Raw genomic sequence first — 26,551 nt, 5'->3', positions numbered from 1 at the left:
CACCTGGGCAGCAGCAGCAGGGCACCATGTGGCCCCAGCACGGGCCTGGCACAGGGAGGGCAGGGCACCCACCCCCAGGGGCCATGGGGCAAGGGGGTTGGGGTCTGGCTGAGCAGCACAGCAGCCAGGGAGCCTCACTGCAGGAGCACCGGGACAGGGAGGGAATGATCCCCAAGAAAACTCTGTGGCCTTGATCCAAAATGGATCGATTACACTGAGATGTGAATTAACCATTTAAAATGAGGGAGCTGAACTTTTTTACTATGTTAGCACACAGGGGCTTCTCCTGGAGAGCCCCAGCAGTCCTTTACTCCCCATCTTCGGGCAGACAGTGAAACCTCGGTGTGAGAGCTGTGCCGGGACCCAGCTCAGCCTGACCTGGGCTCATCCAGAGGGGCTCTGTGCCTTCTCCCCTGGCACATCAGTCCAGAACAAGACTCGTGACTGGAAGTTTATCCCCGGGCCCAGCGGCAGCCCCGTGGATGCCCCCTGCTCTCACCCTCAGAGCACGGCCAGAGCTGCCCAGCTGCCGCCGGAGCCCCGGGGGTGTGCGCCCCAGCGAGGGCAGCCCCAGGCCCGGCTCGGGCACGGCTCCGGCTCAGCCCCAGCGCAGAGATCACCCTCAGCTCCCGCAGGCTCGGAAATGCTGACTCGGAGCCGCGGGAGCGCCGCCCGCATCGCAGCGGGAGCGCAAGCCGGGAGCCGGCTGCCCCCGCACCACGGACGGGGGGTTTGGAGCCCTGGCTGGCACAGGGAGGCGGAACCCAGAGCAGAGAGGGGGATCCGGCTCGTGCTGGCCGCGGGGAGCCCTGGCCATCCCGCCGGGACCCAGAGCTGCGGAGCACAGGCAGCTCCGGGCGCTGCGGGGCTCGGCTGGGCTCAGGCGGCTGCGGAGCTGCGGGGAGCACGCTCCCCCTTCAGCACCCAAAGGGCTTTCCAGCTCACCGGAGTTCAGACAAGAGCCCGTTTCCACTCTTCCAATAGCCAGAGCAATCGCTTTCGTGCGTATTGAGGTACGCCCGCAGCCAGGGACACCCCAGAGGCGCTGCAGAGCCCGGGGTGCCGCTCACGCCGAGATCCCGAATTTCCCCTCGCGGGTCACCGGCTCCCAGCAGAACATCCCCGTTTACAGCGAGCCTGCCGAGGGCCAGGGACACCCCAGAGGCGCTGCAGAGCCCGGGGTGCCGCTCACGCCGAGACCCCGCAATTCCCCTCGCGGGTCACCGGCTCCAGGCAGAACATCCCCGTTCACAGCGAGCCTGCCGAGGGCCAGGGACACCCCAGAGGAGAGCCCGGGGTGCCGCTCACGCCGAGATCCCGCATTTCCCCTCGCGGGTCACCGGCTCCAGGCAGAACATCCCCGTTCACAGCGAGCCTGCCGAGGGCACGGCAGCGAGAGGAGCTGCTCGGAGGGCACGGGGAGCAGACCAGCTGCCGCGCTGACATTCCAGCATCCCAGCGCTCCGGCCGGGCTCAGCAGCGCTGCCGGCGCTTCCCGCAGCAGCCTCGCCACAAAACACACACCGGCCCTCCGGCGAGACCCCGGGGAGGCTCCCGGAGCTCTCGTTCATGTAAGGCAGCGGCGAGCTGCAGACAGCGGGCCCGGCAGCCGGCATGGAGCCGAGCCCCGAGCCCGCCGTGGGAGCGATCGCAGCAGTCCTCGGTGAGGCAGTTTGGAACACGGCTAGGTACTAACAGTGTTTAATAGCGGCTGAGTGTGTCTTAACAGCCTGTGAACCCACCGAGTTACTTTTCCTGCAAGAGTACAAATAAACCGCTTTTTAATTGTTATTTCCTTCGAGTCTCCGTTTGTGCCACAGAAAGCACGAGGACCTGAGCACGTCTCAAAATACAGAGGATAATTGAGGTACACATAAAAACCACTTGTCAGCTGCCCTACATAGACATCTACTGTATTTTCAGGAGCTACTACAACAGGAGCAGCCTAAAAACGCTTCCAAATCCCTACCAAAACTGCCTCATGCAGCATTTTACAGCAGACTGTTGGATCATTAAAAATGCTTATGGATAAAATGCATTGCAACCTGGCGATTTCCGTGGCAGCCCAACACAAAACAATACAGCCAGAGACTTCATAGCTGAGAAGTGCTGCTAATTAAATCAGATTTCTCACCAGCCAGGAGCTTCGACCGACTGCAACCGTATTCCAGAGAAGGAGAAAATGGGGGATTTGAACTATGGTAGGATCAAGGCAAAGTACAACACAGCGATAAAAAGTTAGAGTGGGGGCTGGGGGATAATTAAATCAAGGCAGAGGATTGCTGAGCACAAACCAGGAGGAAAGGTTCGAGCAGATTGTGGTGTCTGACTGCCGGTAAACAGATTTTGCTCCAGTCAAGAGACAGGAGATCCGGGAGCACAGTGTCCATTAGGAGAGGCAGGAACAGAGCCACGGGAAGCAAAAAATCTCCTCGCGGCATGGAGCCAGCACTCCAATCGTTGGGAGATATAGAACTATGTATCAAAAGAAATAATGCCGACGGTGATGCTCCTGGCGGGGTTTAATCGTCCTCTCCCTGCCACAGCCCCGCGCTGCTCGCTCTGCAGAGCCCCCAGACTGCTGCCGGAAGCCAAAACGGCATCATATCACCCCAACAGCCCGTTCCTAAACTTCCAGCAACAGCCAGGGCTTCTCAAATAGAGCGAAAGAAGGGCAAACCGCGGAACGAAACCGCGCCGGGAGCCGGCGGGCGGCCCGGAGCTCAGGGCTGCGGGTACCGGCCGGCGCTGGGGACGAGTTCCCGCATCCCCGGGGCACCCCCGGGCCCGCCGCCGCCGCAGCATCCCCGCCAGGGGCTCCGCCGGAGCCTCCCCCGGGCGGCCTGGGGACGGATGCTGCGGCAGCACGGCGCTCCGTCCGCGCATCCCTCCCGCCCGCGGCCGCCTCCTACCTCAGCACGGCCGTGTCCCCTTTCCTGACCACCAGATTGTCCACGGCAGAGCCCGGGAAGTCTCCGCCCGGCGCGGCCAATCTCCCGGGAGGAAGGAACCAGCAGAGGCCGAGGAAGACGATGGCCGGCCACTGGTGGGAGCCCCCGGCGCTCCGCAGCGGCGGCACCATCTCCGCTCCGCGCCGGCCCCGGAGAGCGGGCGAGCGCTGCTGCTGCCGGCGAGGGCGGCCCGGGCTGGGCGGGCGGGGAGCGGCGGAGCGCGGCTGCTCCCGGGCGGCCGCCGCAGCATCCAGCGCGGAGGGCAGCGCGCCCGCTCCGCTCGGCTCCGCTCCGCTCGGCTCGGCTCCGCTCGGCTCGGCTCTGCGCGGCGGCGGGCGGTCCCCGCTGCCAGCCCGTTGCCACGCAGCCGTCGCCTTGGCAACCGGCCCGGCGGCGGAGGGATGCTCGGCCCTCTTTGCCGGGCTCCCCGCTCCGCCCTCCCGGCGGCCCGGCCCCGGGCCCCGGCCCCCCGCGTTCCGCCCGCCCCGCCGCCCGGCCCGCTCCCCCCAGAACGCGGAATGAACATCGACCGCCTTGCCAAAGCCAGCGCGCAGGCGGCGGCGCCGGGAACGGCACCGGCAGCTCCAGCCAGGGGCCCCTGGGACCTGCTGGAAGCTCCAGACCTTTCTGGAATGGAGGGTTGCCCGCTCTGGTACTTCCATTTCCTAATATTCTACCTAGAAAAAAAGACTCCAGGCTAGAGACCTTCACCAAAGAGCAAATAAACCACTGACTGGTTATTTCCCCAAATTCTACCAGCTAAGCCAGAGACCTTTAGCAAGGAGAAATAAAAATCACCAACAGATTATTTCCTAAAATTGTCCTAAGACATTCAGAGATCTTCACCAAGGAGCTAAAACCCACTGCCTCTGCTATTTCCCAGAATTCTACCAGAGCATCTAGAGACCTTTGCCAAGGACCTAAAATCCTCTGAAAGATTCTTCCAGGATGCTGAGAAGCCTTTCTCAAGGAGCAAAAATCCAATGACAGATTATTTCCCAAAATTCTACTGGGACAGCCAGAGACCTTCACACCAAGGAGGGACAAACCACCCGCATTTCTCCCCAAGATTCCGGCAGGGCATCTGGAGAGCCTGCCTGACAGAATCCACCAGGCCACCAAGAGCCTTTCCCCAGGGAACATAAATCCACTGACAGATTATTTCCAAAATTCTACTGGGACATCTCGAGCCCTTCAAAAAAGCAAAAAATCCCCTGGCAGCCGAACTCGCTGCAGACAGCCAGGAATGAGCAGCCTCTTTTCCCCCGGGGTTTTCCCCAGCACACACAAAGCCCTGGCAGGCTGTGGCAGGCACACAGAGCAGGGAGCTCTGCTGGCTGCCGTTGTTTACCCTCTGTCCCCTCCCGTGTCAAACACCCCAGGCCGAGCCCTGCCCAGGCTCGGCGTTCACACCAGAGCCCCGGCTGCATCCTGCCGGCTCAGCCCGGGTCCCTGCAGGAGTTCCTCACTCTGGAGCTCCGTGGAAGTTGCATAAGGGCTGCTGCGGAACGGGAATTGCAGGAATGCTCCACTGGGGCCGTTCCAGAGTGATTCAGGCACATCTGGCCCACACAATGTCCCGATTGTCCCGTGTGCCACTGTCCCTGCCCATCTCCCTTTCATCCCCTGCCAGGGCGGGCATGGCTCTGCGTGCCCTCCTCCCCTGCCCACAGTTTGCATCAGAAGCACTGGGGAGTGGGACGTTCCAGTTAAAGGAGATCTGTAATCATCAGGCTGCTTCTGCCGCTCGCTCTTTCGGGAAGCCCCGATCCCTGTTCCTGGAAGCTGCTCCCTTCATTACCACATCCCATTAGAAGCTTCCAGCTGCCAGAAGAAATCCGAGCGTGCACAAAAGGGAATTCTTCCCCTCTCCTGCAGCAGCACGGCTGCAGAGCTTCCTCGGTGAGGAAGGAGAGGGGGAGAGCAAGGCTAGCTCCTCCAGGGTGGCCGGGGAGGGCACAGAGCTCCTTTGAGCAGCAGACACAAGTGCCAGTGACACACCCTGTGCCACACGGGCAGCTGCCACAGCTCACAGTGCCCAGCCCTCGGGATGTGGCAGCAGGAGCTTCTCACAGGCACCAGTGGAGCATCAAGTGCCAAAATATCATTGGGAACACTGCCATGCAATTGGAGCTGGCTGGGCACAGGATATCGGGTGCTGTCACCCACACTGAGCTGCTCACAGGGTGGAGCTGTCCCACCCTCAGCCTGCCACCACCACCCACTCAGAGATTCACAACCTCCCCTGGGCCTCTCCAGAGCCAGGAGCTTCTCCAGAGAACAACCAGACACACCCCACAGCAGGCAGCTGGAAAGGGAAGGGTCCTGAAGGGCTTCAGGAGCCCAGATAGGGGCTGTGACAAGGGCTGTGACAAGGGCATGTGGTGACAAGACAAGGGGAGCAGCAAAACCCCACAGCTGCTCTTCAAGGCTCTCTGCTCCTCCTTCCATCCCACTGTGGGATGTACCCAAAGGAGATAATTCCAGTTACATATCAACTCTTTAACGAAAAGGGGGTGCACCCCAGGAGAGCTCTGATCCCTCAGAGTGGACTCTGGTCTCTCAGAGCAGAAATCCTGAGTGGAACATGGTCCTTCCTCTACCCGAGCTGCACAGCTAGAACAGCTCACCAACCTGCCAAGAGCATCCACTTCTTTACCAAGGCTTGTGCTCATCAGTGCTCTTGCACAGACTGTGGGGGAACATCACCCTGAGCTCTGGGCAATCCCTGCAAACCCCATCCAGAGCAGGGATTTGGGCCTGGGTGTGACAAACTTCCCACAGCTGTCCCGTGTGAGGAGTGTTTGTAGTGTTCTGGTATGTCTCTGAGTGTTCTGCCCAGTGCTCAGCTCATGCAGGATGCAGCAGTGCACATCTCATTTCAGGGAGAGCTCTGTAACCTTTAATGAGTCCAGTGACGTTCCTCTTGCTTGACCTTAACAAACAATCAAATCATTTGCTCCTTTGAATGAGCAGGACGAAAGGCATCTGCCCCCAGCATCATTTATTCACGTTGCAAAACATCCTATAAATCTCAATCAATAATAGCAAAGATGAAGCTTTTGGTTTTGTTCATTTTTAGACTCGTATCTTGCCTTTAATTTGTAGATCAATGGAAAAATGAGCAGGTCAGGGGGCAAGAGCAGTTGTGCCAATCAGGGCTGGTCTGGAGACTGAATTCTTTCATCTCAATCTGCCCCACCTCCTCCCCAAGCTCAGGAAGAATTATGCGGGGGAAAGAATAAAAGAGGAAAAAATCTCCCACCAGATGTGTGCACACATAGAAAAAGCATTTCACAGAATGCCTGAGGTTGGAAAAGCCCTCCCAGCCCATGAGTCCAGCCTGTGCCCAGCGCACTGGAGGTGCCCCAGCAGTGCCAGCACGGGGGGACAGTCCCCAGTGCTCTGCCACACGCCAGGCTGTCACTGGCCTTTGGCCACCTGGGCACAGGGCTGGCAAGTGAGCACTCCCGTGGGCAGGCAGGAGCCCTCCCCAGCAGGCACCTCCAGCTCCCCCTGACTGCGTTTGGCTGCTGCAGCACCAGGTCCCTCCAACCCAGCCCTGCTAAAGCCATATGATAATTCCCTGTAATTCAGCTGCATATTTTTGTTTAGAACCATTTCAAAAAGCTAAATTTAGTTGTTGTTTGCAAGTATTCGTTCAACAGTTTGCACAAATACTCAAGACTGATTCCCAGACTTCACACTTGGCTTTTTGCTTCGTTTCCTTCTGTGTGTTTAACTCTCCTGCACCCGTTCCTTCCCGCTGGCGACACAAGATGGGAGTTGGATGACTAAAATAAACTCCAGGAGAATCGGTGCTTGGGTCTGTGTCCCAGAGCCAGCACATGGCACCAGAGCACAGGACACGGAGAGGCAGTGTGCCCCTGGGCTGGCACCTGCCTGGGAGCAGAGCACTGGCCACAGAGCCCTTCCTGCCAGGACGCAGCACCGAGCACGGGGACAGTGTCCATCCTGCCAGGACAGTGTCCATCCCACCAGGACAGTGTCCATCCTGCCAGGACAGTGTCCATCCCACCAGGACACAGTGTCCATCCCACCAGGACACAGTGTCCATCCCACCAGGACACAGTGTCCATCCCGCCAGGACACAGTGTCCATCCCTCCAGGACAGTGTCCATCCCTCCAGGACAGTGTCCATCCCGCCAGGACAGTGTCCATCCCTCCAGGACAGTGTCCATCCCACCAGGACCATGTCCATCCCGCCAGGACAGTGTCCATCCTGCCAGGACATTGTCCATCCCACCAGGACAGTGTCCATCCTGCCAGGACAGTGTCCATCCTGCCAGGACATTGTCCATCCCCCCAGGACAGTGTCCATCCCGCCAGGACACAGTGTCCATCCCACCAGGACAGTGTCCATCCCTCCAGGACAGTATCCATCCTGCCAGGACAGTGTCCATCCTGCCAGGACAGTGTCCATCCTGCCAGGACAGTGTCCATCCTGCCAGGACATTGTCCATCCCGCCAGGACAGTGTCCATCCCGCCAGGACACAGTGTCCATCCCGCCAGGACAGTGTCCATCCCCCCAGGACAGTGTCCATCCCCCCAGGACAGTGTCCATCCCCCCAGGACAGTGTCCATCCCCCCAGGACACAGTGTCCATCCTGCAAGGACAGTGTCCATCCCGCCAGGATACAGTGTCCATCCCGCCAGGACAGTGTCCATCCCTCCAGGACAGTGTCCATCCCTCCAGGACAGTGTCCATCCTGCCAGGACAGTGTCCATCCCTCCAGGACAGTGTCCATCCTGCCAGGACAGTGTCCATCCCTCCAGGACAGTGTCCATCCCACCAGGACAGTGTCCATCCCACCAGGACAGTGTCCATCCCTCCAGGACAGTGTCCATCCTGCCAGGACAGTGTCCATCCCTCCAGGACAGTGTCCATCCCACCAGGACAGTGTCCATCCCACCAGGACAGTGTCCATCCCATCAGCTGCCCCTGGATCCCTGGCAGTGCCCAGGGCCAGGTTGGACGCTGGAGCTGGGAGCTCCCTGGGACAGTGGGAGGTGTCCCTGACACCTGGGACACCTGTCCCTGGCTGGGCTTTGAGGTCCCTCCCAGGACAGATGAGGTGACAGGATAAGGAGGGGACACAGCAACAAAAAAAAAAAAAAACAAAAAAACAAACAAACAAACAAAAAAAAATCCAAAAAACTCGCCCACACTACACAGAATTTTAAGAGTTGTGGCTTATGTCCAAATTCACAGAAACTTTGGGAGGTTTAAATGTTTCCACAATGACCAAACAATGGTAGAATCATAGAGGAAATCGATAAAGTGCTCCTGGAGGTGAAACTACTTTTTAAATATTATTTTAATATCTTTGAGCGAAGAAAAAAGGTAATAATTCCAACTGGCCTAGGAATTCTCAGGTAATAATCTCTAATACAACTGCATTTTGCTTTTTCTCCTGAAGCAAAAATACCACAGAAATGAGGACAACACTTTCCTCCTGTGCTGCAGCACAAACGCTTCCAAGGAGCACCTGGCCAGTGCTCAGTGTTCTTCAAAAGAGTCTCCAGCTGCCTAAAATTTACACAAACAACCCAGGGCACCCTAATAATTTGTCAGCTTTAGTTTTCAAAGAGCAGTTTCTGATGGTTCTGCAGAAGTTATGGAAAAGAGCTCACCCAGACCAATCCCACTGGGTCATCAATCAGAGTCTGGAGAGGCTTTTCAAAAGGCACTCCCTGAAAATTCCGTTTGGAAGAGGGGTGGAAGGTGCAGATAAGTCAAAGGATAAAGCTCAGAAAACACGGACCCAGCACCCTGACATTTTAAAAGGAAAGTTTTTATCTGTCTCCTTTTTATTATTCCTTATTATTATTTAAGTCTCTTACATGTGGAAAATGAAAATAGTCATTTTGTCAAGCACCGGCATCAACAGAAATTTCCTTTTAAGTGTCTCTGTCACCAATGACTTCAGCATTCCTGACACAAAGGTGGGGTTTCTGCTAATAGGATTGAAAGCAAATGCCAAAATCTCCATAAAACGCATTTTCCTTTTTCTGCCTAATCTATGACACAAGCAGGTCCAGAAGTGTGCAGTAAAATAGGGAATGATTTCCTTACTCCCAAACCCAGGAGAGCCCTGCTGTGCCCCATCCAGGCTGCAAGGCAGGAATTCTCCAGCACAGGGACCAGCTCCTCGCTGGCAGAGATCTGAGGATGCAGAGTGACAGAACAAGGCTGCAGGGTGGCTCAGCCCGAGCAGGCATGGAGCACAGCGAGCACAGGGAGCTCTCAGAGCAGGAGCAGACCCGGGGTGCTACTGACAAAGCACAGGCTCTAATTGCGGTGCTCCAGCCCTGGGAATGTCACCGAGCTGGGCTCTGTCCTGCCGGGGAGGGGGGCACTGGTGCTGAAAGCCCGGAGACAGAGCTGCTGCACCTCTGCCCATCACTCACACCTGCAGGGTGGGCAGCCCTGGGACCATGCACCACACCTCCCAGCACTGCCACGGCACCTGCCCCACGTCCCCAGGTGCCACCACTGCTCCACATCCCCAGCACTGCCATGGCACCTGCCCCACAGCCCCAGGTGCCACCATGCACCACACCTCCCAGCACTGCCACGGCACCTGCCCCACGTCCCCAGCTCTGCCATGGCCACCTGCCCCATGTCCCCAGGTGCCACCACTGCTCCACATCCCCAGCACTGCCATGGCACCTGCCCCACAGCCCCAGGTGCCACCATGCACCACACCTCCCAGCACTGCCACGGCACCTGCCCCACGTCCCCAGGTGCCACCACTGCTCCACATCCCCAGCACTGCCATGGCACCTGCCCCACAGCCCCAGGTGCCACCATGCACCACACCTCCCAGCACTGCCACGGCACCTGCCCCACGTCCCCAGGTGCCACCACTGCTCCACATCCCCAGCACTGCCATGGCACCTGCCCCACAGCCCCAGGTGCCACCATGCACCACACCTCCCAGCACTGCCACGGCACCTGCCCCACGTCCCCAGCTCTGCCATGGCCACCTGCCCCATGTCCCCAGGTGCCACCACTGCTCCACATCCCCAGCACTGCCATGGCACCTGCCCCACAGCCCCAGGTGCCACCATGCACCACACCTCCCAGCACTGCCACGGCACCTGCCCCACGTCCCCAGCTCTGCCACGGCACCTGCCCCATGTCCCCAGCTCTGCCATGGCCACCTGCCCCACATCCCCAGCTCTGCCACGGCACCTGCCCCATGTCCTCAGGTGCCACCATGCACCACACCTCCCAGCACTGCCACAACACCTGCCCCACATCCCCAGCACTGCCATGGCCACCTGCCCCATGTCCCCAGGTGCCACCATGCACCACACCTCCCAGCACTGCCACGGAACCTGCCCCACGTCCCCAGGTGCCACCTCTGCCCATCACTCACACCTGCAGGGTGGGCAGCCCTGGGACCATGCACCACACCTCCCAGCGCTGCCACGGCACCTGCCCCACGTCCCCAGCCCTGCCATGGCCACCTGCCCCATGTCCCCAGCTCTGCCACGGCACCTGCCCCATGTCCCCAGGCGCCACCACTGCCCCGGCCCAGGACATCCCCAAAGCCAGGCAAAATCAGCAGGGACACGCTTCCCCGGCCCAGGATGTCCCCAAAGCCAGGCAGGAGCAGCAGGGACACGCTGCCCGGCCCAGGACACCCCCAAAGCCACAGGAGCAGCAGGGACACGCTGCCCGGCCCAGGCCATCCCAAAGCCACAGGAGCAGCAGGGACACGCTGCCCGGCCCAGGACACCCCCAAAGCCACAGAAGCAGCAGGGACACGCTGCCTGGCCCAGGACACCCCCAAAGCCAGGCAGGAGCAGCAGGGACACGCTGTCCCGGCCCAGGCCACCCCAGAGCCAGGCCAGCTCCCGGCAGGAGCACCGGAGGCTCTGGCGGCCGCAGCCCCGGCAGGGCCGCCCCGCACCCGGCACGGGGCTCGCAGCGGGGCTGCGGCGAAGGGAAACATTTCCTTCGCCATATGGAGCGGGATGAAAATAATTGCCAAACGGCAGCAGCTCGCTAATATTGGTGCCAAAGGCAGGAGGGTGCTGTCAGCTCCCTCAGCCCACCGCTCCCTATTTTGAGAGGTGCGAGCGGGGTTGGAAACATCCACCGGGAGTTCCGGGCTGGGAACCAGCACAGATCCCGGGCTGGGAGCTGGGGGGGTTCGCTGCTCACAGTCCCCGATCCAAAGGAGAAGGAGGGGGTTTGCTGAGCAAAGAATCACAGAACTGCTTCTCTCGGAAAACCCCCCCCAAGTCCATGGTGTCCCAGCTGTGCCCCATCCCCACCGTGTCCCCAGCCCAGAGCTCTGAGTGCCACCTCCAGGGATGGGGATCCAACCCTCCCTGGGCAGTTCCAGTGCCTAACTCCCCTTTCCATGGGGAAATTCCTGCTGTGCCCACCCTGAGCTGCCCTGGCCCAGCCTGGGGCCGTTCCCTCTGCTCCTGTCCCTGTTCCCTGGAGCACAGCCCGACCCCCCGGCTGTCCCCTCCTGGCAGGAGCTGTGCAGAGCCACAAGGGCCCCCTGAGCCTCCTCTGCTCCAGCCTGAGCCCCTGCCCAGCTCCTCAGGGATTCTCCAGCCCCTGCCCAGCTCCTCAGGGATTCTCCAGCCCCTTCCCAGCTCCTCAGGGATTCTCCAGCCCCTTCCCAGCTCCTCAGGGACTCTCCAGCCCCTGCCCAGCTCCTCAGGGATTCTCCAGCCCCTGCCCAGCTCCGTTCCCTGCCCTGGATGTGCTCCAGCCCCTCAGGTCTCTCTTGGCCCAGAACTGACCCCAGCACTGGAGGTGCCCCAGCACAGGGGACAATCCCTGCCCTGGCCAAGAGCTGTCCTTCAGTAAATCAGGGAAGGAAGCAGGGGTGGCAGCAGATGAGCCTCCTGCTGCCCCAGAGATAACGTCTGGTGGTGGGGACTGTTCTGTGGGGGGAAACCTCCTCGCTGTGGGGCTGCAGGGGAGGGAATTGCAGCGGTTTGGAGCTCTCCCCCTGGAGCCAAGCCAGAACGGTTCCTGTACGAGAGGGGTGAATTAGCCCAGAGAAATTCTCTCCAGCCATTAGGAAAAGGGCACCACCAGCTTTCCACAGCTCCCTGCAGCACACACAGGGCCGTGTTAGAGCCCAAGGGCCTTACATGCAGAGCATCCCAAACTTCCAAACAAACCACAGTGTTCCTCCAGTGGCTTTCAGCCTGGAGAGGGGCAGAGCAATCCTCACCAAACCGATGGATTTTAAACGATTTCCTACCGAGAGGTTCCACATTTACAGAGTCCTGGTGGGGATCCCTCATGCAGCCGGTGCAGGGACAAGGCAGGCTGTGCTGGGTCAGAGCTGCACAGGTGCCAGCAGCCTGTGAGCCCTGCTCAGCAGGCTTAGCTCACTCCCCAGGGACTGTCCTGCAGCCTCCCACAGCAGCAGGAGGGGACAGGGCTGGCAGAGCCAGGCAGGAGCTGGGGACAGCCTGCCCTGCCCTCAGCACTGCCCCAGGCCATCCCTCCTGATTGCACAGCCAGGAACACGGCTGGCAGCAGGAAGGGTCCTGTCCTGGCTATGGCACCTGCCTGCCCTGGGGACACAGCCACCTCCAGCACATGGTCACAGCACCCCTGGGCTTTTCCTTGTAAAGCACCCTAAAGAGAACAGAGTGTCCTGGAACATGGAGATCCTGCCCCAGTCAAATCCCAGAACCCAGGAGGGGTGAGGCTGAAGTGCCCACAGGGGTCCCAGCTCATCCCAGAGCACAGGACCACCTCCAGACTTTTCTGGAATATCTGCATGATGGGAAGGGAGTTTTTAAAGGGGGTGAGGGATTTTTGCTCTTTACTTTTGGTATGCAGCACAGTGGTTGGAGGATACAAAGATCGCTGATCACAGCACATCAAACAAACCAACTGATAAATTGATTAATGTGCTGACTTCATATTATCCCATTCTGTTTTCTGTTTGATTTACATGTATAATTTACTTACTCATTTAATCCCATTAATAAAATATCAGGTGGGGAGGCTGTGTGGACTGCATGTTTTCTCCTAGGGTGCTGAGATTAAAAACCTGAGGAATCTCCAGACAGTGCCTTTGTAACTCTCAGAGCGGAGCTGCAAAGCTGTGCCTTATAGCACTTCCATAATTGATGCTGGAATCACAGCTCTGCTGGAGTTTATGGGAAACAACATTTGCATATCAGTCATTTCTTTTGACTAACACCAGGGGCTGGGGAAGCAGTGAGTGGTGGGCAGAGAGCAGCAGCAGAGAGGTTCATCACTGCTCCAACAAACCCAGCTCTGCTGCTCACGGGGCTGGGGAGAGAAAGGCACCTGCATTGGAGCCAAAAGTGAGAATGCAGCCAGGACCCCAGGGGCACTGAGGCTGGAAAAGCCCTCCAGGACCATGGACACCAAGCTGTGCCCAGTGCCACCCTGTCCCAGCCCAGAGCCCCGAGTGCCACCTCCAGGAATTCCTGGGACACCTCCAGGGATGGGCACTCCAACCTCCCTGGGCAGTGCCAGTGCCTGACCCCCTTTCCATGGGGAAATTCCTGCTGTGCCCACCCTGAGCTCCCCTGGCCCAGCCTGGGGCCGTTCCCTCTGCTCCTGTCCCTGTTCCCTGGAGCACAGCCTGACCCCCCGGCTGTGCCCTCCTGGCAGGAGCTGTGCAGAGCCACAAGGGCCCCCACACTGGGCCATTATTAGTGAAAAAGGGTGAATTAATGACAAAAAGTCAGCTTTAGCCATGCTCTCGGTCAAGGACAGAAATGGATTTCACAGTCACATTATCAGAGAGCAATTATCCTTCCAAACACAGAAAGGTTCGTGTGAGAGGAGGTGAAACAGCAGAAAAAACACAAACTAACCACTTCAGAATGTGATTTATCTCCCCCATCTCAGAGCAACACCACGCAGCTCAGGGTTTGAATATTCCCACTCCATCCTCAGAGTGGCATTTGAAAAAGAGCCTGTACCTGTCAAATAAATTGAATAACTGCACGAGATGACCCTCAGTCCTCTGGGAGATGATAGATTTCTAAAATAAGCTCAGCTGCTCAGGGAAGCACACCATGCTCCTGCACACTCATGGTTTCTGGGACATGAAGTGTTCTGCACAGCCTGCACACACAAAGACACCCATGCACACACAAACACAGCCTGCACACACAAACACAGCCATGCACACTCACAAACACAGCCTGCACACACAAACACAGCCATGCACACTCACAAACACAGCCATGCACATACAAACACAGCCATGCACACACAAACACAGCCTGCACACACAAACACACCCATGCACTCACAAACACATCCATGCACACACACACACACAGCCATGCACACACAAACACAGCCTGCACACACACAAACACAGCCATGCACACACACACACACCCATGCACTCACACACACACCCATGCACTCACAAACACATCCATGCACACACACACACCCATGCACACACAAACACATCCATGCACACACAAACACATCCATGCACACACACACACAGAGCCATGCACACACACACACAGCCATGCACACACACACACAGAGCCATGCACACACACAGCCTGCACACACAAACACATCCATGCACACACACACAGCCTGCACACACAAACACAGCCATGCACACTCACAAACACAGCCATGCACACACACACACAGCCTGCACACACAAACATAGCCATGCACACACACACAAAGCCTGCACACACAAACACAGCCATGCACACACACACATCCATGCACTCACAAACACAGCCATGGACATACAAACACACTCATGCACACACAAACACACCCATGCACACACAAACACACCCATGCACTCACACACACAGCCATGCACACACAAACACAGCCATGCACACACAAACACACCCATGCACACACACACACAGCCATGCACACACAAACACAGCCATGCACACACAAACACACCCATGCACACACACACACAGCCTGCACACACAAACACAGCCATGCACACACAAACACACCCATGCACACACAAACACAGCCTGCACACACAAACACACCCATGCACTCACAAACACAGCCATGCACACACAAACACATCCATGCACACACAAACACATCCATGCACACACAAACACAGAGCCATGCACACACACACACACAGCCATGCACACACAAACACATCCATGCACACACACACACAGAGCCATGCACACACACACACAGCCTGCACACACAAACACATCCATGCACACACACACAGCCTGCACACACACACACACCCATGCACACACAAACACATCCATGCACTCACAAACACAGCCTGCACACACAAACACATCCATGCACACACACACAGCCATGCACACACAAACACACACCCATGCAATCACACACACTCATGCACACACAAACACAGCCGGCACACACACACACACAGCCTGCACACACACACACACACAGCCTGCACACACAAACACACCCATGCACTCACACACACACCCATGCACACACAAACACAGCCTGCACACACACACACACCCATGCACTCACACACACACCCATGCACTCACACACACACCCATGCACACACAAACACAGCCATGCACACACAAACACACCCATGCACACACAAACACATCCATGCACTCACAAACACAGCCATGCACTCACAAACACAGCCATGCACTCACAAACACACCCATGCACACACAAACACATCCATGCACACACAAACACAGCCTGCACACACAAACACATCCATGCACTCACAAACACAGCCATGCACTCACAAACACACCCATGCACACACAAACACATCCATGCACACACAAACACAGCCATGCACTCACAAACACAGCCATGCACACACACACACACAGCCATGCACACACAAACACACCCATGCACACACAAACACATCCATGCACACACAAACACAGCCATGCACTCACAAACACAGCCATGCACTCACAAACACAGCCATGCACACACAAACACAGCCTGCACACACACACACACCCCCATGCAATCACACACACTCATGCACACACAAACACAGCCGGCACACACACACACACAGCCTGCACACACAAACACACCCATGCACTCACACACACACCCATGCACACACAAACACATCCATGCACACACACAGAGTCATGCACACACAAACACCCCCATGCAATCACACACACTCATGCACACACACACACCCACCCATGCAGAGACTCACACTCAGCCAATCTCCTTCCCCTGCAGCAGAGACCACGACTGGGGGTGGCAGAGACAATGATCTGGTTCAAAGGCCAGGATTTGGAAGAGAAACCTTCCAACATCCACTTACAATTCTTATTTTTAGGTATTCCAAAACCTGCTCAAAGATCAGCTCTGAGACCTGCCCAGGGAACACTCATTTGCACTTTTTAAATACTAATCCAAATCAGAGCAACATTAGATGAGTCAGATAGATATTATTGCCCCAAAAGCAAACATCTGGTGACTTACCTAGAATTTTTTAAATTACTATTTTTTCAAACTGAAATACCAATGAAATGCCTGACCTTAGCATGAAAATATGGTTTACATCAAGCACAAGTCTGTTTATTACACTTCAGCAGGTTTTCATCCCTGTTTTTTTTAAGCCACTGAGGCTGCTGCCCCCAGCCCTGTTTTGGTTTTGTGCCCACCCACCCTGAAGAGCTTTGTGGCCGCTGACTGATTCCAGCCAGGCTGGACACAAAGACAAAGGTCCAAATGAGAAATTGCTGCTAGCACATGATGAAATTAAGGAACCAGAGTCACTACATTAGTGCCTCACTGGAGAGAAATTGTGCACCACGAGCTTGTCCTGTATCAGCCACCAGGAACTCAGTCCTGAAACACTGAGTCACAGGCTGTGGGCAACAAAGACATTAAATCTGCATTTAAAAGAATTCAGAAACAGCTCTGTCTGAGAATCTGAGATGTCCCTAGGTAGGTGTGACATACCCGAAACTTTCTGGGGTGTCTGCTGGCCCGCTCCTGTCCTGCCTTCCCCCAAGGAATTGTGATGCCCACAGAAATCTCCACAGAGGTCCTGGTGGGCAATAATCAACACTTCACCTTCCCCTTTAAGCTTGCAACTGTCAAGGCAGATGTTTCAGCACTTGGACCAGCCTGTGCCACCATAATTGATGCTTTTCCAACTTTTGGTGTCTATTTTCAGTCCAAGCCCAGCCCCCAGAGCTGCAGCCCCATCCCTGGGTGCTCCCTGTCCCACCTGCACAGGCATGCACTGGAGCAGCAGCACCTGGGGCACTTTAACCAGAAATTTACACATTAAATGAGAAGGGATGCTCAGATCCAGCATTCACTACACCTCTTTGGCTCTCAGAAAGAACTCCTGGCTTTCATGGCCAGAGATTCTGGAAAGCATCAGGACAGAACTTCCAGCACAAAGAGTCAACTGGTGTGCAGGTGTGCTGAGTCCAGAATTGACTCCAAACTGTCTAATCAAGAACAAAGCAATAAAAACAATCAAGCAAATAATAAAGCAATAAAACAAGCAGTCTGGAGACACTTGAAGCAGCAATGTAACTTGTGGGTGTGTAGGCAGAGATGTTCTACTGGTGAACATGCACAAGGCTGAAGTGTTTGTGTCTGACACATCAACAAGGAAAAAACATTTTATACAATGCAAAAAAGATTATCTTAAAATTAGTTAATTATTTTAATAATAATTTATAATCTGGGACATAATTTCAGTCCTTAATTGAAACCCCAGAACCAACTGTGGTTTATCTTCCTTGGCAGGGAGAGCCCCAAACCTCCCTGGCAGGCAGGGCAGGGGCTGTGCCCAGCCTGGTCCCCCTGCCCCGGGCAGAGCTGGGCAGCCCCAAACCCTGGTGCCCTCCAGAGTGCCCAGCCAGGGCAGGGCTCCCCGAGGAGCCCCCTGGGCACTCAGCCCAGCTGGGCACTGGGCTGCAGCCCCGCTCAGGGGGCTCCTGTCCCCCAGCCAGAGCCTGCCCAGTGCCAGCCCTGCAGCCCAGGGGGAGATGCTCCACGGAGAGCCCCGTGCTGGCCAGCCCCAGCTGAAAGGTCCAGGTGTGCCCAAACTGGGATTTATGGAAAGGCAGGACTGCTGGGGCCAGGCCACAGGCTGGCCTGGATGCTCCAAAGGGCTTTTCCCACCCAGCTGTCCCCTGAGCACCACCAGTGTCACTCTGGGGTGGCTGTCCCTGCAGGAGCCTGGGCACCTTCCTGCCCTGCCTCTGCTCACAGACAGCAAACACGGGGAAAGAACAACGCTTGCCATTTGCATTCTGCTAACAACTCACTCAAAATAAGCAGATCAATCACATATAATTAAGTTGTCAACCCTTAATATAGGGTGCTGCACTACTTTAAAAAAGGCAAATATAAATACCAAAGCAAAGCAACAGGAAACGAGAAGAAAAGGTCTCACTGATGTTTATGGCCACCAAAAACCCAGGCCTCTGATTTTCTCCATTATTCCAGCTAAAAGCTGAAATTTAGCTGTTTAATATTTCAGCTGGATAATTCTCAGCCACGTTTGAGACATTTAAATCTGCCATTTGTGGATATGTAGCTGACCCTTAGCACAAAATAATCCCTGCAGTATATTTATGAAATATAAACCCAGCCACGCTGCCCAGCAGTCGGGGTTACAGAGACTCAGAAAATAAAATCTCTTTTCCAAGGAGCGCCGAGGGTAAATCAATGGGAACGATTTACATGAGCACAAGGCAGCTCCAACATAAAATAGAGGTGGCCTGCCCTTTTAGGGAAAATGATTTCTAACAAAAACTGACATTTTGATGAAGATTGTTACAAATTTTAATGGCATGTACAGAAAAATAAAGTAATAATTTAAGTTAAAAAAAAAAAGTCTGGGGCAGTTTGGAGGCCACACGTGCTGTGTGTCACCCTGGGGGCACAGTGGCACCAAGCACAGAGGCACTCAGGTGGCCAGGGACAGACCCAGAGTGGTCAGTGCAGTGGTCAGTGCAGTCCCTCCTGCCCAGCTCCACTTGCTGCAGGTTATCAGCTCCCAGCACAAGCACTGCTTTATTTATTTCATTCTGGGCAGCACCTGAATGAGGGTTTTTTGGCTGCAATCTCATTGACAGGGCTGCATTATGAACCTGTGAATAGGGTTTTCTTCCACACTGCCAACCTTATCTTCTGCTGGCTTTATGCTCCAGCTGTCCTTTTCTTGTTTTGCATGAGGTGACTAAAGAGAAAAAAACCCACTTAAAAAAATAAAAAAATTGCTGAAGTTAGCCTCTCCCTTTGATTAGCGTGGGGCTGGCACCAAGGGGATGTTTTCCTGCTGCAGGACAGGTGCAGCTGTTTGCTGCCCAGAGCTCAGAAATCACCCCAAACCTGCAGGGATCAAACACCTGGAGCCAGGGGAGGCTGCTCCTGCCTCGCCCAGGTGCCACTCAGGTTCCTATCAAATTAACATTTCATGAGCCTCCCAGGGCCCACAAGGCAGGAGTGTTTGACAGGTGAAGTTCAAAATGGATTATTCTCCCCCCTCAGACTCCTGAAAGATCTTGATCTTTGACATCGACGTGTGCTTCAAACATGATTAAGTGGCAGAAAATAAATCCATCCTTTATTAAGCTAAATGACAAGTTATTTCCTTTCTTTCGGTGGAGAACTTAAACAGGAAAAAAGGTTTCACAGAAAGAAAAAAGTAATAAAGAATCTGATCCAGCGATTTTGGTTATTTCAGGAAAAGCTAGGAAAGGATGGAGCGACTCTTCAGTGAAGCTATGAACCATCTCACTCAGGAAGGATCCCAGGGAGGGAAAACTAAAACCAGGGGAATTAAGCCCAAACCCATATTCAGTTCAGCACTTTGATTGACGGTATTTTCATTGCAGGAATAGCCAATAAATAAAGTGAAAGGAACTGTAATTACGTCTGAAATACGGACCTGTAATTTTATCTCTGACCCCACAAATAACCCCTGGGGATCAGGGATCCCTCCTGGCCACAGTCCAACACAAACCCCTCCCTGTATTTGAGTATTTTCACCAGTGACAGGAGAGCCCTTCCCAGGAGCAGTACAGGGGTCACATTCCTTTGCAGAACCTATGCAAAGAGAGAAAATCTGCAGCTACACCAGGGAAAACAGCATAGAAAAGAAGAGATTAAAAAGAGCCATTAATAACATGTAGATAAGCAAAAGCAGAGCCCAGCACTGTCACAGACTGCCCTGCACAGAAGCAGCCAGCACAAGAAGGCTGGGAGCTGATCTGGTGGCACAGTAGAGAACAGCTGCTGGAAATTAACTCCATCCAGTTCCAATCTGGTTTGTTGGTTTTATTGATCAGCACAGAGTGGCAGGAGGAGCATTACCCAGCACTGCATCTCTCAGGAGGCTGCAGGGCAGCAAACTCCTCCTCACCTGTAAGAGCCTCAACGAGAGATGAGGGACTCCATGGGCTCTCCAAAATGCAGTTTATTGTCTCCAAAATGCAGTTTATTGTCTCCAAAATGCAGTTTATTCCATCCAAGGTGTCACAGCAGCCCAGGGTGGTGGGTGACAGAGCCTGTGCCCACAGCTGTCAGTTCCAGCTGCAGGCAGGCCTGGAGACCCTTTGGTTTTGGTTCCATTGCATTACAGACTTTTCTTTGCTGAGCCTCTTCATACAGCAGAACCAATCTATGCCTTGGCTGTTGTCTCTAGCCCATCATAACTGCTATAGTTACCATATTCATGTTACTGTTCTCCAGTCACTCACAGTCAGTACAGCACAGTTTAAGCCAGATGTTGTTATTCAGTTTTCTTGCAGTGGAAAATTCTGAGACCTTTTTTCTCCTTGCCACCTCAGCAGGCTTGTTTGCCTGTGCCATCTTTCTGCTTGGTAAAAACATCTCCTTGTTTGGGGTGGGTTTATCCTTTGCTCTAAGCCATAAAACCCCTTCTAACTAACACCCCCTTTGCCTCCTTGGTTACCCAGTCAGACTGGCTCAGCAATTCTTTTCTTCTATATCAAAACTTGCTTCCATCTCTATTCCTTCATCAGACTCCACATTTAAAAATCTATCTTGTCCAACTTTCATCCTTCCCAACAGTCACCTGTCCCAGAGCCCTGGGGAAAGAGCTGTGCCCCATGAACCGTTGCTGAGCTGGCAGCAGCACCCTGACCTGGAAATGGAGTGATTAAATCAGAGTTCCCTGGGATGGAAGGTGGCAGTGCCCTTGGTGACACTGCCCTGCCCCGGTGTTCTGACACCCAGAGTGAGACAAACTTTAAGGAATTTAGAGATTTTAGAGGAGCTGAGGTTTTATTTAGAGATAAGCTTTATTGGAGTTAATTGAAATAAATGGGTAGGCCTTGATGAAGTTAAGAGTTAGTAGTTAACTAATAATTGATTGCTTGTCAACACAATATTTGGTTAGCTGGGTTTATAATGAAGAATATAGAAACTGATAAATAGCTTCAGGAGCATAAGACAATTGTAGGCCTCCTCTGTTCTGAAACCAACTGAGGACAGGGAATGGGAGTTCTACCAAAGCTTAAGACTAGGTTTCCCTGTGGTACACAACAGCTTTCTCCATCTCTCTGCATTACCCACCAAGTGTAACCAGGGCCTTGAGCAAAAACTATTCCACAGATGGGTTTGTCTTTGCCTGAGGTGGGAGTAATCCAAACAGTATTCCCTAAAATACCTTTCATGTGTACAACAGGGACTTTATCTCCATCCACAGTGCGCAGGGGTTCAGACTGGGCAGGACCAGCTCGATTGATGGACCCTCTGGTGTTGACCATCCAGGTGGCCTTTGCTAAGTTCATTTCCCAATTTCTAAAAGTCCCCCCCCCAAGTGCCTTCAGGGTAGTCTTGAGTAGTCCATTGCGCCGTTCAACTTTCCCGGCAGCTGGTGCATGATATGGGATATGGTATATCCATTCAATACTATGTTCCCTGGCCCAGGTGTTGATAAGGCCATTCTTGAAATGGGTCCCATTGTCCGACTCAATTCTCTCAGGGGTTCCATGTCTCCACAGGACTTGCTTTTCAAGGCCCAGGATGGTGTTCCAGGCAGTGGCATGAGGCACACGGTGGGTCTCCAACCATGCCATGGTGGCTTCCACCATGGTCAGCACGTGGCATGGTGGGTGGTGGGAGCCTTTCCTTTGAACATCCACCCCAGTACCGGTAGTCGGGGTGCCAGGAGGAGTTGTGTTTCCGTGCCAATCACCTCTGAGGCGGCTTGAACTCCTTCGTAGGCAGCCAAGATTTCCTTTTCTGTAGGAGTGTAATTGGCTTCGGACCCTCTGTAGCTTCGACTACAAAATCCCAGTGGTCGGCCTCGAGTCTCCCCAGGCACCTTTTGCCAAAGGCTCCAGGACAAGCCATGGTTCCCGGCTGCAGAGTAGAGTACGTTCTTCACCTCTGGTCCCGTCCTGACTGGGCCAAGGGCCACCGCATGAGCGATCTCCTGCTTGATCTGGGCAAAAGCTTGTTGTTGCTCAGGGCCCCAGTGGAACTCGTTCTTCTTTCAGGTGACCAGGTAAAGAGGGCTCACAATCTGACTGTACTCGGGAATGTGCATCCTCCAAAAGCCTATGGCACCTAGGAAAGCTTGTGTTTCCTTCTTGCTAGTTGGTGGAGACATTGCGGTGATCTTGTTGATGACCTCAGTGGGAATCTGACGTCGTCCATCTTGCCACTTTACTCCCAGGAACTGGATCTCTCAGGCAGGTCCCTTGACTTTGCTCTTCTTGATGGCACAACCGGCTTCTAGCAGAATCTGGATGATTTTCTTTCTTTTCCCAAATACTTCCACTGCCGTGTTATCTCACACAATGATGTCATCCATGTATTGCAGATGTTCTGGAGCCTCACCCTTTTCCAGTGCAGTCTGGATCAATCCATGGCAGATGGTGGGGCTGGGTGCTCTGCTTTTGTCTTAGATCTCCTTGTTTCTACAGGGGCAACTGCTGCTGGCTCTGACTGCCTCTGCAGTTCAGCTGGAACCTGGACAGTTGTAACATCTGTGGGTTCTGCTGCCACACTATTAGGCTCTCCCTCTTCAAGGCAGGGGGAGGGAGTCTCACCAGCTGGGGAAGTGTATTCCTTCAGGATCTGGTGCATCTCCTTCACCAGACCCCCCACCCAATCTGGGTAGTTCACATCTGGGGTGGGCTGTGGGGTGGGTCAGGCTCTGGGACAACAGCAGCTCTAGACTCTGGTGGCATGTTAGGTTCTGGAGTAGGCGTCAGGGTAGTTATCCAGGTTAGTCTCCCCCTCTCTCTAAATGCTAAATAGAACAGGCCTATCAGCAACACCAGCCACTGTATGATATCATTAATATTTAGAGTGGATCTGATCCCTTCAAAAACTGGTGGGGCGAACACAAAAAGATGGTTAAAGGGCTGGGCTAAGATTTCCCCCGGTGTCATTTCCTTACAGAAGGTGCCATTATTAAAGTAACCCCAAAAACATATAGTTAGTGTGTGATAGCTGTGAATCCATGTGCCTGCTTTCCAGAGGAAGCTAAACATCCATGAATCCCTCATCTTATTCACTCATAAGAAAAACCGGATAATAGCCACAGTAGCCTTGGTTATAGGACCCATGTTCAGATAAGGGCCTACAAATGGGAGAAATACAGCCACGATCACGTGCCACCCAAACCAGGGTACACTGGACCACATGGTGTCGCCTAGCAAGGTTTCTATAGCCACACACAAAAAAATCAGATTATTCAAGAACTGTTATTCCCTTTTTGTTTATGTGCCCTCGAGCCGCACGTTGGGCACCAAAATCTGTCTTGGTTTGGAAAGACAGGTGCCTGCTAAAGGAGACAGGAGCCTCCCTTGAAATGGAGAATGCAAACCCTCCCCACCCCTCCAAATTGCTATGAATTTTAAATAAGGGGCTCTCAGGCAAAAAATATGGGAGCAGGAAATAACAGTTCTTAAAAAAAAAAAAATTATAAAATACAACAATGCAATACACCAGAACAACACTGTCAGAGTCAGAACTCAACCTGACACCCTGTGGGTCAGGGTGTTGGTAGCAGTCCAGTTGGAAAAGGGGCTGCAGCCCTCCTGGAGTGTCAGGGGTGGTTCTGTTGGAGCAGGGGGTCCTGTAGGAAAGGGGTGAATTCTTCCTCCGCAGATCCGTGGAAGCAGAAGCAGCTGCTGTTCCTCTGGGGAGTCCAGTGCAGAAGAGCCGTGCTGGTGTGTCAGAATCTCCAGGTTATATCTGGGTAGGAATGCTTGGCTCCTCCCTCTGGGCGGAGCATCTCACAATGGGTTGCTATAGTTCTTATCAGTCATGGGGTGACATTCAATAGCCCCTTATCAGCAGATGTCCCCTGCTGAGGGACCCTGGTTATGATCACTCAGGAAGAGAGATAAGGAGAATTGCCCACTTGACAGCAGACAACTGCCATGCAGATGGCAATAGAACACATCTTGCCTTGCAATCTGGAACACATTTGTATTTTGGGTAATCAATGCTTGTACAGATAAAAGGGCTCTGTAATCACCTGTAAATTGCTGTGTGTATTTGGGAGCTATCCCACAATAAACAAACACTTTCCAACTCTAAACTGTCAGAGAGTTCTTGTCTGTCACACCTGGATATCGGTATTAGATCAATATCCATATTTGTTTAGTAAATCAAGAGCAGAGAGCCCAGAGGGGTTTGGGGTGGAGGGGACCTGCCCATGGCAGCAGGGTGGAGTGAGAGGGGCTCCAAGGTCCTTCCCAGCCCAAAGGGGCTGGCTGTGGGACCCATCCACAGCAGCAGCATTTTTCCCAAGCCCACTCTGGGCATGGCAAAATGCTTACCTTGGCCAAATTCAGATGCAGAGTCTGGGTCAGCTGAAACTAAAACTCTTTCCAAGCCACAGCTCTGAGTCATCAAATCCATCACCTTATTAAAAACATATTCAATTGACAGATTTTTTAGCAAGCAGGTGGAGTTCTTTCTAGCAAGCTAGGTTTGATTTTTTTATTGGCAATCACACTGTAAGCTGCTTATTTTTGCTATAGACATCATTTCTTTGTCTGCATGCCTGTTAGTGACTGGCAAGAGAGTTTTCCTTTAAATGATTTTGCTGGAAGTGCACTGTGAATAATTGATTGGTCGTAGCCAGATTGACTCGCAGCCTCGCCCCGTGCTACCTGCTTAAAATATTACAAACCCCAGAAACATTTGCTAGCCAGAGGCAATGCAATATGTGCAGATCCCGTGTTGCCTGCAGCCATAACACTGTAACCAGACAGTTAAAAGACATTTTAGGGGAAAAAAACCCTCCTAATAAGCAGCTGTGTTTCTACCTACTCGATACGGATGATTCTGCTTGCATCTCCGAAAATCAGCTCTATTTTGTTTTTCCTTCAGGACTGACACAAAGAGTTGTGACACAACGTCAAGAGTTGACAACAGGCTTTTCAAGGGAGCCTTTGATCATTTAAAGCCCTGGGAGTTGTTGCACTTCTCCTGTGACATTTATCTTTCAACTCCTTCTCAGCAGATGAACTCTGATCGGAACGAGACTGAGCGGATCAGGACGTGTCCTTTCCCCAGCAGTCTTTGTTCATCATCCATTGGAAAGAGTTTTTTACACTTGGATTTACCCATTTCCCTGCATGTCACCTGCCAGAGCAGCTGTGGCTGCCCTGGATCCCTGGCAGTGCCCAAGGCCAGGCTGGAGCAGCCTGGGACAGTGGGAGGTGTCCCTGCCATGGCAGGGGTGGCACTGGCTGGGATTTATTTAAGGTCCCTCCCAACCCAAACCATGACTCTGATCCGTGGTGGAAGAGATGGGGGAAATCCAATTCTGACTCCATTTCTCAGCCAAACAAACACACATCAGCAAACCACAGCAAAGGTCACCAGAGCTCCATCAATAATCCTTTAAATACGTCTTGGCTGGAGAGGTGCTCCAAGAGCAGCAGAAAGCAGCAGCACAGGTGCAGCAAATGTGAAATAACCACCCAAAACCCTGAGCTCTGGGGTCCTGGGGAGCAAATGAACCACCCTGATCCAGTGCCAGAACTTTTTCAGGAGGAAGAGCCAATCAACCAGGGAGATAAAAACCTAGAATTATCATTTTCCTGTTTCCTGCAAAGAACTTGGACAGACTACATGGAAAATTGTCTTTGTCTCTAGCCCTGACTCCATCATTTGAGCTATTCTTAATTCCAGCAGGATTGCTGGGAGTCCTCAGTTCCTTCTGAGCCTTCAGCAGGTGCTTCAGCCTCATCTTTTCAAAACACAACATGAGTCCTGAAAAAACCCCTGATCCTCTAAAACAGTTGAAACAACTATGTTTATAAATGCAGGGACAATTTTTTTTTCTCCTTTAGCCACAACTCCAGCCTGAAAAGCAGCAACACGAGTGAGGGAGAGAGTGACATCCCCAAGGATGGCTTGGCTCACAGCCCTGTCCCCAGCACAGGAAAACCGGAGGGGAGCCCCAAGGGAGAGAGGTGGGATCCCCTGGAATGGAATGCAGCAGGATGCCAAAGGACCCTTCCTGTCAGCACAGCACACCAGGAATGGCTGCAGCCACTAAAAGCTGCTTTTTAAGTGAGCTGCTTCCAAGAAAACATCTGAGTCCCAATGAAA

At 53.9% G+C, this 26,551-nt stretch overlaps 1 protein-coding gene across 1 annotated transcript in view; it reads right to left on the bottom strand.

The window, feature by feature from the left end:
- NEGR1 (neuronal growth regulator 1) overlaps window positions 1–3,147 on the bottom strand; it is a 173,234-nt gene extending 170,087 nt beyond the window's left edge. The window contains exon 1 of the mRNA XM_084211542.1: window positions 2,913–3,147. Within this exon, the coding sequence (XP_084067668.1) occupies window positions 2,913–3,082 (170 nt within the window). The 5' untranslated portion in view covers window positions 3,083–3,147. The remainder of the gene's footprint in view (window positions 1–2,912) is intronic.
- Window positions 3,148–26,551: the final 23,404 nt, after the last annotated feature.

Source organism: Fringilla coelebs (genome assembly GCF_963513975.1).
Source record: "Fringilla coelebs genome assembly, chromosome: 9".
NCBI lineage: Eukaryota > Metazoa > Chordata > Aves > Passeriformes > Fringillidae > Fringilla > Fringilla coelebs.
The sequence above is the reverse complement of the archived record's forward strand: the minus strand, read 5'-3'. Positions and strand labels throughout refer to the sequence as shown.